This window comes from Ixodes scapularis, unplaced genomic scaffold (assembly GCF_016920785.2).
Source record: "Ixodes scapularis isolate PalLabHiFi unplaced genomic scaffold, ASM1692078v2 PGA_scaffold9__187_contigs__length_104089568, whole genome shotgun sequence".
NCBI lineage: Eukaryota > Metazoa > Arthropoda > Arachnida > Ixodida > Ixodidae > Ixodes > Ixodes scapularis.
In genome coordinates this window covers 49,596,967-49,610,634 of record NW_024609884.1, presented here as the reverse complement: position 1 = coordinate 49,610,634, position 13,668 = coordinate 49,596,967, and the positions used below count along the sequence as shown (strand labels likewise).

Genomic DNA, 13,668 nt, shown 5'->3' with positions numbered 1-13,668 from the left:
TTCCAGAAACCTGTCATCCCTGTCTGAAGTGGACAGGACCCTCGTGATCACTTGTACCGTCCCTTTCCTTGTTGGTCGGAACTTGCCAGGCTGGCCTTTGCTTCTGCACATCTTGGCAATGGGTCCTTTCATTCGATGAGTTCTGCTGTCTTCAAACCTGAAACGGCACTTGTCTTCAGCATGATTTGTGTTCCCACATTGGAAACACTTTCTAGCAGATCGCTGTACATCTCTCGCTTGGCTAACTGCGAGGAATGCTTTATCGGCGCTTTTCAATTGACCGGTCTCTTCCACTTGGGGGAAGCTTCCCGACATTGTGATAGCAGTGTCGATCGATAGCTCTTTCTCTTGGACAAGACGTGCTCTCAAGTGTTAATCTCCAAATTCAGTGATGAAAGCTGTGAGCAACGAACATGCGTGAGCATCGTCTTCATTCTCGTACTCGCAGTTGCAAATGATCGATCGTAATCGTGCTAGGACTTTGGTTGGAGTTTTACACTCGTCCTGACGTGTTGAAAACAACTTTGCTCGTTCTAACTTTAAGCACTTCGGTGAAAAATGAGTGTCCAGTGCTTTTGTCAATAACCCCATTCGGAACTTGACTGACCTGCCTGGTTTGAACCAGAGAAGGCAGCAGCTTGACCGTGTCGGACCCCAGTGGTGCAATCAGAAAGTTTCCTTTTGTGGCATCATCTGCCGTTACGGCGATATACAGAGGATGCTTGAAACCTTATTTGGTAATCAGTGCCAGTCTTCCTCTGCCAGATCGAATGGTCCTGGTCCCACGAAGTGGAAGACGTTTGGTGTTCCCCTCTGCGATGCCTCACCCGATGCATTCATCGCCTTCAGCGCTGCCCTCCAGAATTTGGCCAGGAACCCTCGATGGCAATATGTGGCGGAGTGGATGCGGCCCCAGGTTGTAGAATCGGAACCTGTTATTTTAGATCCAGGATCCCTCATTCACATCCTCGTCTTCTACTCCACTACACACTGTAGCTCTCTTCTGCGGAATATCGGACAACGTGCATCCGTCTGCAGCCCAGTGACTGGGCATTTCTCGCCTGGGCGACAAGTGCTGGAAAGGCGTATAAGTAGGAGCAGGAGACAAAACTTCAACACTTACGTGCATACTACCATATAAACGCATCTTTTAAGAAAGTATCTTCTAACGTGCACACGAAAATACAAATTGAAATATGCATTTTTGAAAGTCTATGCTGCTTTAATTCCTGTTATGTGCAAGTTATTTTGTCACATAGAATGGGAGTTTGTAATGAATAGTGTTAAAAGGAACTTCAGCCACTCAATAAAGCTTTTTTTGTGTATATTGTTTCTATAGGCTTTAAGTAAGTAATGTTGTTGGCCTTAAGCTTGCTAAAGTATGGATTGCTGTGAAATTTGCTAACATGGCCGTTACAGTTCTGAAAAATGTGCAGTACCCCCTCCAGGAGTGCAATTTATTTATCATGGTTCGTTGATGCTCTTGCTCTCCGTACAGAGTAATATACATTTCAGCCCCAGTGGGTATTAAAGGGATACCGAAATGAAAATTGAAATATACCTCTCACTTTCAGAAATGAGTTAAACATGATCAACAAATTAGGCTAATGACAATCGTTCGTTTGTGTATTAAACGGATGGCTATATGTTTTGTTCCAAATGGCCAATTCCAGCAAGTGCTCGAAGAGCAACCATCAGAAAGTGTGATGCGTCTCGGGAGGTCCAGCGTGTTCATGACGTCTCATTTACTTTCACGGGCGAAGTTTCAGGGGAGCTGGTGTGGTTGTGAGCTTCGCCACTTGACGGTGACGACATGACCGTTCGGGATGCCACCATACTTATGCGGAGCGGCACTGCTTTTATGGGTAGCATGACGTGATGACATTCGGTTTATTAGTTTAATAAATTATTTGGTATCTTTTCAAACAAAAAAAATTAGTCTCTGTGGCGTGGCCAGAATGTGGTTGATATTTAGATAAAAAAAATAGGTGCTAGAATTTCGTTGGAGCACCCCTTTAAATGTGCAAGCTTGTACATGCAGAGAAACGTCCGTTTTTTTACTTAATGTCCCAGGTAAAAATCAGTCGACTTGGAGCTGGATTAGGGAACTGGCCTTAGCTGGCTGGATGAAGCTGGATTGTCTTATTTCCTACTGGGATCAGCTCTATATCCCAGCTGCAAGTGAACCGATTTTCATCTGGGATGGGAGCACCATTAAATTGGTCTGAATGGGCAGTTTACTTGTTCGAGATAATGAAGGCACAACAAATATGTAATTTTATTGTTTATTCTTGTGTGAGTTGTGGGCAGCATATTCACCATTTTTCAAGTTCTCCGTTTGAGAATTTTTCCGTATGAACTTGTGTGGGTATATCGCAAACATGCCTGTACGTGTCACTAGCTTGCCTGTTCGCTCTATTGAGCTCCCAAGGTGGCTTTTGTGCCCATACGGCTTATATTTTTGTCCCCAAGTTCCTACTAAGAAGCTTTTTTGCGTCTCTTTTCCTGTCTGGGCATAAAGGCCAGAGTGTATATTTTTCCCTGTTCACTAATTGTGCCTTGATGTGTGCATATGCAGACTGAACAGAAACCTTGTTCTCTTGCACAGGGGTGTCATGGCTGACGACCTTGATGTGGAGGCCTTGCTGGAGGCACCCTACAGAAAGGTAATGGCCAGCTTCCTTTTATTCGAAACTGGTCTTGTCTAGACCTAGAGATGTAAAGTGCGCTCAATGACCTCAGTTCTATGCTCTTTGAGATACCGGCTGCAGAGTTTTATTTGGTTTCTGTAGATCTTGTTTAAGACTCGAAAGTACTGGAGCTTGGAGACAAAATGTTGCCAGATTACGCTCAACAAATATTTGACAAGGTACAGATCTTTATTGCATTGGCTTTTGTTGCTTGTCTTTGATGCCTTGCATTGGGAGACTTCCTTAGTTGTCATTAAGCTTTTGACACCTTATTGAGCTTCACTGCCAGATATAGTGTGTGGCTTAGTTCATTTTTGTTTTGACTGAAAGAGGTCTTTGACGACGTCGCTACATAATGTGTCCGCTTTGTGTCTTATAGACCCCCCACAATAGACACCAGCACTTCTTCCCTAGCTACCATTGGGAGACTGCAAGAAGGTAGTAACCTCTGAAGGGCATCATCACTTGAACATTTCTTACTCTTTGTTTTTTCTCATCTGTTTTTACATTAGCAGATTTATTTAGTGCTTAACAAACTTTGTTTTTGTTAGTGATACTACCCATAATGTTAAAGTAATTTTTGGCAGTTGTTAAGATAGGAATTGCACTTTTCTCTTTTTAAATAATTTATTTATTTTTGCCTAAGACACCAAGTTGTGTTGCAATTATCACTGCCATAAGCTAATGTCATTGCACATGCAGAAGATAATTAAGCTAGTGAAGCGTACATGTGCAAGTCGCGTGAAAGAAACAACAAGGCTCTCGGTTCTGAAATGGTGTACCATTCCTCTTGTCTCAGGGATGGCTGGGAAAAAGATGGCTGCCGCCCCCCACGTTTGAAACTCCAGCGAAGCCATTTTCCTTGGAGGCTGATTTCTCACAAAACAAAGCGAAAGCAATATGCAAACAGACATTCGTGCCCTTTGCTTTCTCTCTCTCTCTCTCTCTCCTTGGAACCTTTTTTCTTTTTTTTTCTTTTTTCTCTGGTTTCTCTAGGTCGTCCAACGGACAGATGTTCATTTTCTATCCTGTGTAAGTGTGCTTAGTACTGTGAGTTATGTGCCCAAAGGGTGAGTGAGTGGGTGAATGAGTGCCATCCAATAGGCAAGCTAAGGCGCTTTTCTATTTGCATTCTGTTTTAACCGTCTTAGGACTACGGGATCTTGTAAATGTTGCTTAGGCAGGTGGTAAAGGTATAGAGGCTCTGTTGGGGCAGCTTTAGGGGGCTTGCTAGAACTTCACTACTCTTGCAATTTAGTTCACAGTCAAGTGCAAGAAAATGGAGGTGGGGGGGGTGGGGGCTAGGTGTTAGTGTGTGTGAGTATATGAATGATTGGGTTGCTTGGCATGTGCGGCCGTTTCTCTTGCAGGTTCATCTGGATGATGGGCTGAGGTAACACTATTGACTTTGCTGTAATGTGCCTGAACTGGCAGGACTGACATTGTGGGGATCTGATAGGATAAGGGGAGCCAGCATTGTTTGGCACATTTGGGGTTGTGAACCTGGTGGGGAAAACAGCAATGCCACATTGAACAGTTGGGTTGTTTGAGCAGTGTGCCAGGACAAGCAGAGTCTTGCAGGCTTTGGTGACTTGCCCCAGCTGCTTGCTGTGGGCAGCTTTGGACGCATCCTCTGGCAAGGTTCACGTGACCTGTGGGAGGCTGCTGTTCCTAGGCTTTTTCTTGCAGGGACTCTGTGGCGTGGTTGCTCATGCTGTGCTCTTGCCCCCTCCCCCTTTTCCCCCCTTTCGTCTGCTGACCTGCTCACCTTGTCGTCGGCTGGGTCCATCACCAATGCAACCATGGCCTGGCGGGAACCGTGGGTGTCTTGGTGCTGCTTTTTTGATCCTCTCAACAAATCTCAACAGGAGGAACTGAATGGGGCTGCTTCGAGTTCTATTCAGCATGGGATGCCCTCTCAGGAGGGGGCCAAGGGGTCGGCCGACAAGGAGAACAGGCAGTGAGTGCTGTCTCCTTTCTTCCTCGTTGGCTGCAGTACAGCGCACGCTCTTGGGGCGAATGGAGTAGCTACAGCGTCGGGTTGCTTGTTGAGGTCTTGGGATGTAGACATCATGTGCATAATTGCAAACGTCCTTAATGTAGTGCTGTTTTCTTGTTTTTTTTTTTGCCATTGAGGATTTTAAGGATGCATTTTTATTCTTGGGGTCACAGCCTTCCACACCCCAGTGCAGATGACCGGTTGTCTGGAGACTTCCATATATTCTAGCAGATGGGTGATTTGCTATCTTTTTTTATGCAGATATCTTTTGCATGAATGGTATGCTTGTCACTGGATGCCTAGCAAGCACTGCAGTTTCACAGTCAATCAAACATTACCTTTTAATTTGCAATTCGGTTTTCTACGACAGGCTATTCTATTGGGCTTAGCCTTTTTTTTTAGTTGTCGTAGATGCATGCTTTGAGTAGGCTAGCATTTTACAACATAGCTTCACCAGTTGTAGTTTTCTATAGCTCCTCCTATACTGCACTGCAAGTGTTTAAAGGGGCACTGAAGTGGATTTTGAGATTGTCATTTTATGATGCAAATTAAACCTGCACGCCTCAAGCCTCCTAGAAAACCAAAAATTACAATTGTGTGTGACCTTTTCTTATATTAAATGAAGTGTCTAGCGTTACGTCCTTCGTAACACAAGTTACATCCAAATCTCCACCTTCCCTAGGTTCATGGGGGGGGGGGGGGGGAGTTACGTCCACGCGTTTCAGTGCTCCTTCTGGATGTAACGTTAGCCACAGCTTTTATTAAAACACAACATTGCAACATGCACACCCCCCAAAAAAGTTTTCATTTTTTGCCAGGTGATTCAATATGGTGTTAGAAGACTATCCAATCAATATTTTGCTACAACATCAGATATATTTTTAATAAAGTAAAAAGATGCAACTGCTCGAAACGGAAACCAAAATGGACTTGGGAGGAAGGAGAGATGTAGAGGAGGAGAGTTCCTAGAAGTCAGGTGGCTATACCCGACAGTGGTTTTTTTTTTTTTTTCCTTTGTTTTTTCAGTTGTGCAAAGCTGACAAAAAATGCAGATGTCAAGCAATTCATGTTTGTGTGTTCTTCAAGCTCTTAAAAATTCATGTTCGTAAGACGAGCACTATCTTCAGCCAGGGGAAGGAGCGACAACTCAGAGACGTCTTCGTGCCAATCAACTTGGTGGTCGGGCGTGTCATACAGAATAAATCCTAATTGTATTGATCGGTAAAAAATGTATCTTCTAAAGCTAGACAGATTCGCCGGTACCGCGAACAACAGTTCTGAGGTACAGTTCCCATGCCCGTCGTTCGCCGCCATCGCTTAGTCCGCTTCGTCCAGCCCGTGACTTTCACGATACAATGCCATGTTGGGAATTACGCAGAGAATGCACAAAGTGCTTCTAGTACTCTGTGCAGCTTTTTTACTTTCTTCAGAAAACATAATTGGCAGCTTCTTAAACGCCACAAAAAAGTGGTATCATATTTTCTATTTTTAATATTAAATGTGCAACTTCGGTGACCCAGGACTTTGATTATATTTGGTGTGTGTGTCCGAACCACACATGACCACGGAGAAGAGAGTGAGCGCGACCTAAACCAGCTGGTTCTCAGTCGGTGGTTTCCGGGTGGGAAGAAAACGAATTTTGAGCTGCAAATTGTGTTCTGGGTAGTTTAGCTCTCATACGTCGTGTACAAATAAAAACCCTAGTGAGCATAAATACCCTGTCAGTGTCCCTGTAAGCATCCCAGAAAATGAAGTGTAACAATCATGCGTGACCTTTTTTCCTTTAAGGCGGCGACCTTGTTGCAGTTTTGAGAGAGACAGCTTATTATATTGGTGTGCAAGTCTAGAACCTGCATCATTCTCAATCTTTTGCTGTCTGGCCTCGGCAGCTCCGAGGCAAAGTGGCAACCTATGGGTCCCCAGTTGGTCGACAGGACTCTGGCAGCCCTAGCCATCCATAATCATTGATCAATGAACGGCATTGCATTCTGCACTGGGATATTGCTGCCCCGCTCACAAAGCATGAAAGGGTGTATAGCTGAAAGGGCATACCGACTGAGCATTTCTTTTAAATTAAAAATGACAAAACTCTTGGAAGTCGGCGAAGTGATTTTCTGCTTCATCCTAAAGGGTAATTTTTGTTGGAAACATACAACATTTCAGCCATCATTTTTATAAAAAAAATTGCTATATGGTAAACTTTTGCTCACAAATCTGAGAGAATGGTTTCTTTTTCATAAAGAAAATTTGAAAAGAATTACTCCTGCTCTCTGGAGCTATGTGGTTTGTAAATTCATCAGAGAATGCATCAGGCTTCAGGAGCTAATACACCCACCTAATGTTTGCTGGTTATCTGGTCATGTCCACCAAACGTTAACTGTGAAAGGCTGAAAAATGGGAAAATGCACAAGCATAGGTACATACTAGATCTGAAAGTGGTTGGAATTGGAGGAAAGTGTGTATACCTGAGGCACCAATGGCACTAAGTCTGACATGCATCACCAAAGCTTAGCACTGGAGCCTTTCACAGCGCTTCTCAGATTTCTTTGGTTGAAGATTGTTCTCCATTTGCTGTATGCAAAATAAACATGGGGCTGCAGAAATATTGCTCATCTACTTTTTGGGGCTTTCGTGGGACTTGTACCTAAGTTGAGCTTCTAAGGCTTTGACGATATTGAGCAGTTAATATTTGTGCGTATGGTTGGTTCGGCATAGGCCAGGGGGCACTGCTTGGGAACTCTGTGTCGAAGTTATTGTTTGGCACTCTCGGGTATCTGCTTGAAGTTGAAAGGCACTATGTGGACATAGTGATGCAGAGTGTCTTGCCAAAGGCCCCTGCTTGCTGGACGGAACATGTCGCTGTTTTCCCTGTTGGTGCTAGCTTCAGATAGCAGTTAGGTGATGGCCCATCTGTCGTAAAAGTGGGAGTGACTCTGGCCGTCGTTGTGTTGTGTAGTAAGAAGAAGCGGAGCCGGAGTCGAGGACGAAGCCGCAGCCGTAGCCGCGGGCGGCACCGCAGCAGGAGCCGGGACAAGCGCCGCTCAAGATCACGCTCGCGGGAGCGCCGACGCAAGCGTTCACGCTCCCGCAGCCCTGGTCGTCGTAGGGGCCATCCCCCTCCACCTCCTCCCCCACCCATGCATCGCAGCAGGTGACTAGTCTGTCATTCCTCAGACTCCTCAGGAACAGTTTTTGACTCGTTCGCGAAGGACCAACTGACGTCTGCCAACCCTGTGTTTCAGGAGCCGAAGCCGGGACCGACGCAGGCGGCGCTCCATGTCACCGAGAAGGAGGTGGGTGGACCGGTTGCTCGCTTGGCTTGCTCTCCCAAGTTCTGCCTCTTTCCTTTGGCTTTGCTTCTTCATCCTAATGCAATTGGTCAAACTGAACGAACTGTTTTCGTCTTTGCAGATATTGTTTTCCCAAGTGAGTGAGCGCAGCTGCTTTTTTTATAGTGAGCTACACAGTGTATGTCTGCAGCATTCCTCTTTGTCCCTATCCTCATCGCTTGTGCTCAGTGTCCCCCAGTGCTCTTTGTTTAGCCTTGAACTGTGCCTGCGGGGGAGTAACACAAAGTTGGGCCTACCACCCTCCCCCTTTTCTCTCGTTTCTCTTTCACGTCTTGCGTGGTTCAGAAACAGCAAGGTTTCGCCGTTCGACTCGCATCCACCCAGGTGAGAGGGGGTGTCTTCGGCTAGGTTGGGTCATCGAACAGAAGGGCAGAAAAGAAATTTGTGGTCAGCTCTAGCTGAGAGGATTCATGGGGGGGGGGGGGGGTTTGTCTGTGTTTTTTGGGCCTGGTACGTACTCCAATTGTTTGATTCATGGTGTACTTTCCTTCCCTTCTATTTGATGACCAAGTTGATTTTGGGGGAAAGCTTCGAGGGCTTTCTTTACAACTAAGAACAAGCTTGTGGGCATGTTGATAAATGCAATTGCTGTTTTTTAATTATATTGTGGCCTGCTTTGTGTTGTTTGGAATTGAAGGACTAACACAATAGAGTAGAACCCTGTCCTATACATTTTTCAAAAGACCATAGCAAAAAAAAAAAAAAAAAAAGTATGATTTGGGAACACATAATGACCGGTAATGCTTTAGGCAGTATATTTCATGTTTACTCTCAAGGCTGTTCAGAACTGCCATATTTATTTTTATATACTAGTGTTGTGCAAGTATGCAAATTTTCTAATAGTAGTTTAGAATAATATGCTATTTGATATTCGCTTCGAGGTGAACTGAGTTGCTCATATTTTTTAGGGGTGTGCGAATATTCGGAATTTCGAATACAAATAAAATATTTTCCTTTATTCGATACATATTAGATTCAAGAATTGCGTATTCGGAATTTCTCCAATATTCGGCCACGGCGGAGTATTTGAAAAGGGTATGAATATTCTAACAAAATTCCGGATGTTTGAGTCGATAAGGAATAATGTGCGTGCCACGCATGGGCCCTGAACACTCTGAGGCCTCTCAGGATGTTTATTCACTGAAATCTACACACTATACAACCAATATCTGTTCTGCATCGGCTTTGTTTTCGTCTTGCATAAAACTCTGATCTTCCTCACGAGACAGTAGTAGTTTGTATCTTTTTTTTTTTTTTATCGGGCAAGATTTGTATTACTTTTCTAGGGATATATGTGATGCATTCTTTGTATAGTAAAAATAGGCAAAACAACAAGCTTAGCTGGATAATGTTTTCTCAAAGTATTTATAAATGTTTAGAAATTAAAAAAAAAAAGCTATAAAAACGTTGCATCACTGTAGACAACAAAGTACCTACTGGACAAGATGGCTACCACTACTTTGTCTGCTTTGTTTGGCAATTTGTCAGCAGTGCTAGCTGTTCGAGTGTGTTTTTAGAGTATGGCCTCAGCCACAGTTGATGAGCCACCTAGCAAGCAAGGAGCGAAAGCTAGAAAGTCTTCTCTGGCAGTACCACACAGTGCAAGTTGTGCAAAAGTGTTCTTTGAACACCGACGGGAACAACTACAATGCTCTAAAACCACCTAAACCTTTGGTTAATGGTAGAATATAAAAAGGACTCTGCAAGCAGGCCGTAGGAGAGTCAGCCGACACAAAAATGTGGTTCAACGGAGAAAGCGGCCCTTGTCGCAAAAGACGAGGGTTGTCACCATTTCTTATCACCGTACACATATTCAATATTCGAAGTAAATTTTTTTACTGTATTTGACTCGTATTCAAAAATTTCAATATTAGCACACCCCTAATATTCTTCGAAGTGTCGATCACGGCAGGTTAGCCCCGTTGAGTGTGCTTTTTACCGAGCACCGGTGCACTGCGGGGAAGCAACACTCGCAGGCCTCGCTTCCGCGCGGTGTGGCTTCTCCGCAGTGCACCCGTGCTTGGTAAGAAGTGCATGAACGGGGCTAACCCCCCCACGTGCTTGGAAGGAAATTCCCAAAGGGAGATGGTGCACGTGCATGCATTTAAAAAAGAAAACAAATTGCGTGAATGCTGATATCTACATTGCAGTATAATTTTCACATTTAAACGCACGCATGAGTACAGTGCAATTCACTTATAACGATACCACATATAATGACGTCAACCTTATAACAATCGGTTTCTTGACTAGAAACAATTGATTTCTAGTCCGGATGCAACGATACTCAATTACAACGAATGAATTTTCCGGTTTCTTCATTATCGTTATAAGTGGATCGCACTACATATGCAGAGATGCCCTGACAACCTGTGTTAATCATACATGATTTAAGAATAGCATATAGCAAGAATATTTATAAATCAGTTTGATTAGGTATAGACCAATTTTTTTGTGACTGTTGCCATGTTAAATTCTGACGTAGCTGAGTTGGGGCAAAATAGCGAATCGCTTCATTTGTCTATTGGAAGGCACTAGAATTCAAGGGGTTCATTCCAATAGCTATATTTTGTTATTTTTTTTCTATACTTGCGCTTCAACTATTTTTTGTTGACCAACCTAACTACAACCTACCCAACTAAACAACCGTTGCACGAAAACGTTAACTGTATGCCAAATGCATCATTTACTTGCCATCTCAGTGTAGGCATTGGGATGGCTATATTGTGGTAACTGAAAAAAAGGTTTTTAAAAATGCTGCCAATATGGTGTTTGGGTTTGGTGGAGTGGATTCAACCATGCTTAATGGTGTGAGCCACTTTTGTAGCATGAATCCACAACTCCTGTCGCTTCCTTTGTGGCTGTTCTTGTATATCGGGGGCGGCCAAACAGCGGCTCGCGAGCCTCACTCAGCTCTTCAGGGTCCCGTATCTGGTTTGCAGCTCCCTGGTAACCCTCCCCCCAGTCATATAGAAAAAAAAAAAAAAAAGACCGCTTGCATTTTGTCAGCTTTCTGCCATCATATGCACATCAAACAAGGCCCCTTTTTTTACGAACGAAAGCTTACAATAAGGAAACATACTGAGTAATTGCTTTATGAGTGGAATTTGCCATGGCCATCAACTATTGAGTGGAATTTGCCATGGCCATCAACTGAGCGGCAAATAAATAATTAAAACAGTGCCATGCCCCCCTTTCATTGCAGCTCTTCAGTTAAAATGGTTCCATTTTATAGCTCTTCGAATATGTCCCCCTGGCCACCCCTGGTATACGTATATGTACTATTCGAAGCTTGCAATGCGACAGCTCATTCTTCAGCCTATTGTTAAAAATGTTTTTTGATGTTTTCTTCCAGTTTCTGTCAATTGTGTACGCTGCTCTTTGTGACTGTGTGGGCGTGCATTATGTGCCTTGATATCTTTTCAGGGGCCCGGATGACATAACCCCAGAGGAGAGGGACATGCGCACGGTGTTTTGCATGCAGCTGTCTCAACGGATTCGTGCAAGGGACTTGGAGGAGTTCTTCTCAGCCGTTGGCAAGGTGGATAAAACTAGTTTATCAAGAGTCGCGTTGAGGGTATTGTACGCTGAGAGTACACTTTTTGTTTTTAATTTTGCTCTTTGTGTTGCTTAGTTCACTCCACTCAATATCCAATGAGTACATTTTTTTATTTTATTTTTTTATACGAGTCATTGTTATTGTTGCTTGGTGAGGTTGGCGAAGATTTGTTTCATTGTAAGTAGCACCGTAAAGTTCCGAAAGAACGACTACCCAAAATGAAGAGATAAATGGGGAAAGACATAGGGTGGGCTATCTTTGGGGATGGCAAAGCAAAACTTTATGAAAAATTAATGATAAACGTCGGGACACCTACTACAAACTATGTGACATTGGAACTGATACTCTAGATCGTGGTCATCGCAAATTCATGTTTCATGATGCGATAAACATGAATTCGCGACAAACTCCTGTGTCACGGGAAAAGATACCACAGGTTGCAGCAGATCCTTGTTTTACTGTGCGAAGGACCCACCGAGAACTCGCATCTCATGGGAACGAATACCGCATATCGTGGTGCAATAAACATGCGGGAACCCGTTACAAACTTGCTTGTCACAGGAACCGATATCGTGCGCGCAGATCACCGACAAAAATGCTGGAATCCGCTACAAACTCTCATGTCACGGGAATGGATGCCGCAGATCGCGGACGCAGCAGATTCGCATTTCATGATGCAATGTACACGCGGGAACAACTCACTTGTTACGGGAGCTGATATCGCGCGCGCAAATCGCTGACAAAAACGCGGGAACCCGAATTTGTGGGAGTGGGCATTCTCTCGGAACTTTACGGTAGATGGGGCTAACATATGATGTCACTGCCGATTTTTGTTATGACTACCGGACAGATGGTAGCTAGCTCTCCTTGTAGAGTACTAGACCTTGTGTCATGTTCTTGTGGCTTAGAATCTTGAGGCTCATGCCAAATTTTTCAGGTGCGGGATGTCCGCCTCATCATGGACAACAAAACGCGAAGGTCGAAAGGCATTGCTTATGTGGAATTCCAAGATGTAGAGTCCGTGCCCTTGGTGAGTGAGAAATTGTCCGCCTTCAAATGCTGTGGGGTAGGGATGTTTTGTTTTCATTGAATGCACTTGGCATTTAAGGGGAAGCATCCTTCTGTTCTTAGCTTATATTTAGAATTACGTGTTTTCAAGTTTTTTTTTTTTTTTTAAGGGGGGTCTTTTTTTTTTACAGATAACAAGATATAGGCTTAGGACTTCACATCCTCCAGGGAGAATGCATGCGACCCAAATATAAAAAAATCTTCCCTGTATGGATTAAAAAAAAAAGAGATATGGTTTTTGAAGTAAAGAAAATAACTGATGTGAAACAAATGTCTCATCTTTGAGTGGTAATCACCCTACTTTACAATAGTCTTCAACCTATGTTGATCGGTATAATCAATCACTTTATCTGGCTGCCACACTGTCTCACTTATGCGAGTGATTGTGAATCGTACCATAGTCCATCTTGACTGCATCTAAGTGCTGATACTGCTGAGCCACCAAACCAGTTTGAGGGGGAAGACCCTAAAGGCCATATACTACGAAATTGATGAACTGATTGGGATTACTGGCTCTTTGTATTGTTGCATAGACAAAAATTGTGGCTGAATTTATACTGTAGGCAGGATTTTTTGGTGTTCGAGTGTATGTCACTCCGGTTTATTAAAAGAAAAAAAAGTGAAGGCCAAGGCTGCAGAAAATACTGCTGTCTGTTGATTTGCTGCTGTGCCTCAAGACAACGATGCTGGGTAGGGTTAACTCAATCTGGATTCAAATCTTTGCCAAAGCAGAAATTTGGTTTCCAGACTATTGGAGTGTCTCCTTGATAGTTAACTTTTATGCCACAACATCAAAGTTGCTGCCTCTTTTAAAAGTTTAGTTAAATTACACATCCTCATAATTGTAACGACTTTGTTTAGTTCCAAGGTTGATTCTATCGTTACTTAAATGTGTGCTTGTAATTCTCATACACCTCCAGGTAGGCAAGGGCTGATAACAAAATTGTTATTTGTCCTCGCACCTTCCAGTGTGGCCCATTCAATTCCTGAAACGGAGCAGAG

General features: G+C 43.7%; 1 protein-coding gene across 10 annotated transcripts in view; it reads left to right on the top strand.

The window, feature by feature from the left end:
• Nucleotides 1-13,668, top strand: part of LOC115316096 (RNA-binding protein 39) — a 35,602-nt gene that overhangs the window by 4,113 nt on the left and 17,821 nt on the right. For 2 of the 10 annotated variants that reach the window (XM_040206689.3, XM_040206688.3), the window contains exons 2-9: nucleotides 2,609-2,666; nucleotides 4,559-4,650; nucleotides 7,646-7,840; nucleotides 7,932-7,982; nucleotides 8,101-8,115; nucleotides 8,325-8,363; nucleotides 11,466-11,580; nucleotides 12,536-12,628. In XM_040206689.3, the coding sequence (XP_040062623.1) occupies nucleotides 2,616-2,666; nucleotides 4,559-4,650; nucleotides 7,646-7,840; nucleotides 7,932-7,982; nucleotides 8,101-8,115; nucleotides 8,325-8,363; nucleotides 11,466-11,580; nucleotides 12,536-12,628 (651 nt within the window). In that variant the 5' untranslated portion in view covers nucleotides 2,609-2,615. Of the gene's footprint in view, nucleotides 1-770; nucleotides 917-2,608; nucleotides 4,651-7,645; nucleotides 7,841-7,931; nucleotides 7,983-8,100; nucleotides 8,116-8,324; nucleotides 8,364-11,465; nucleotides 11,581-12,535; nucleotides 12,629-13,668 lie in introns of those variants that run through there. The other 8 variants (XM_040206685.1, XM_040206691.2, XM_040206686.1 and 5 more) reach the window with 8 other exon arrangements.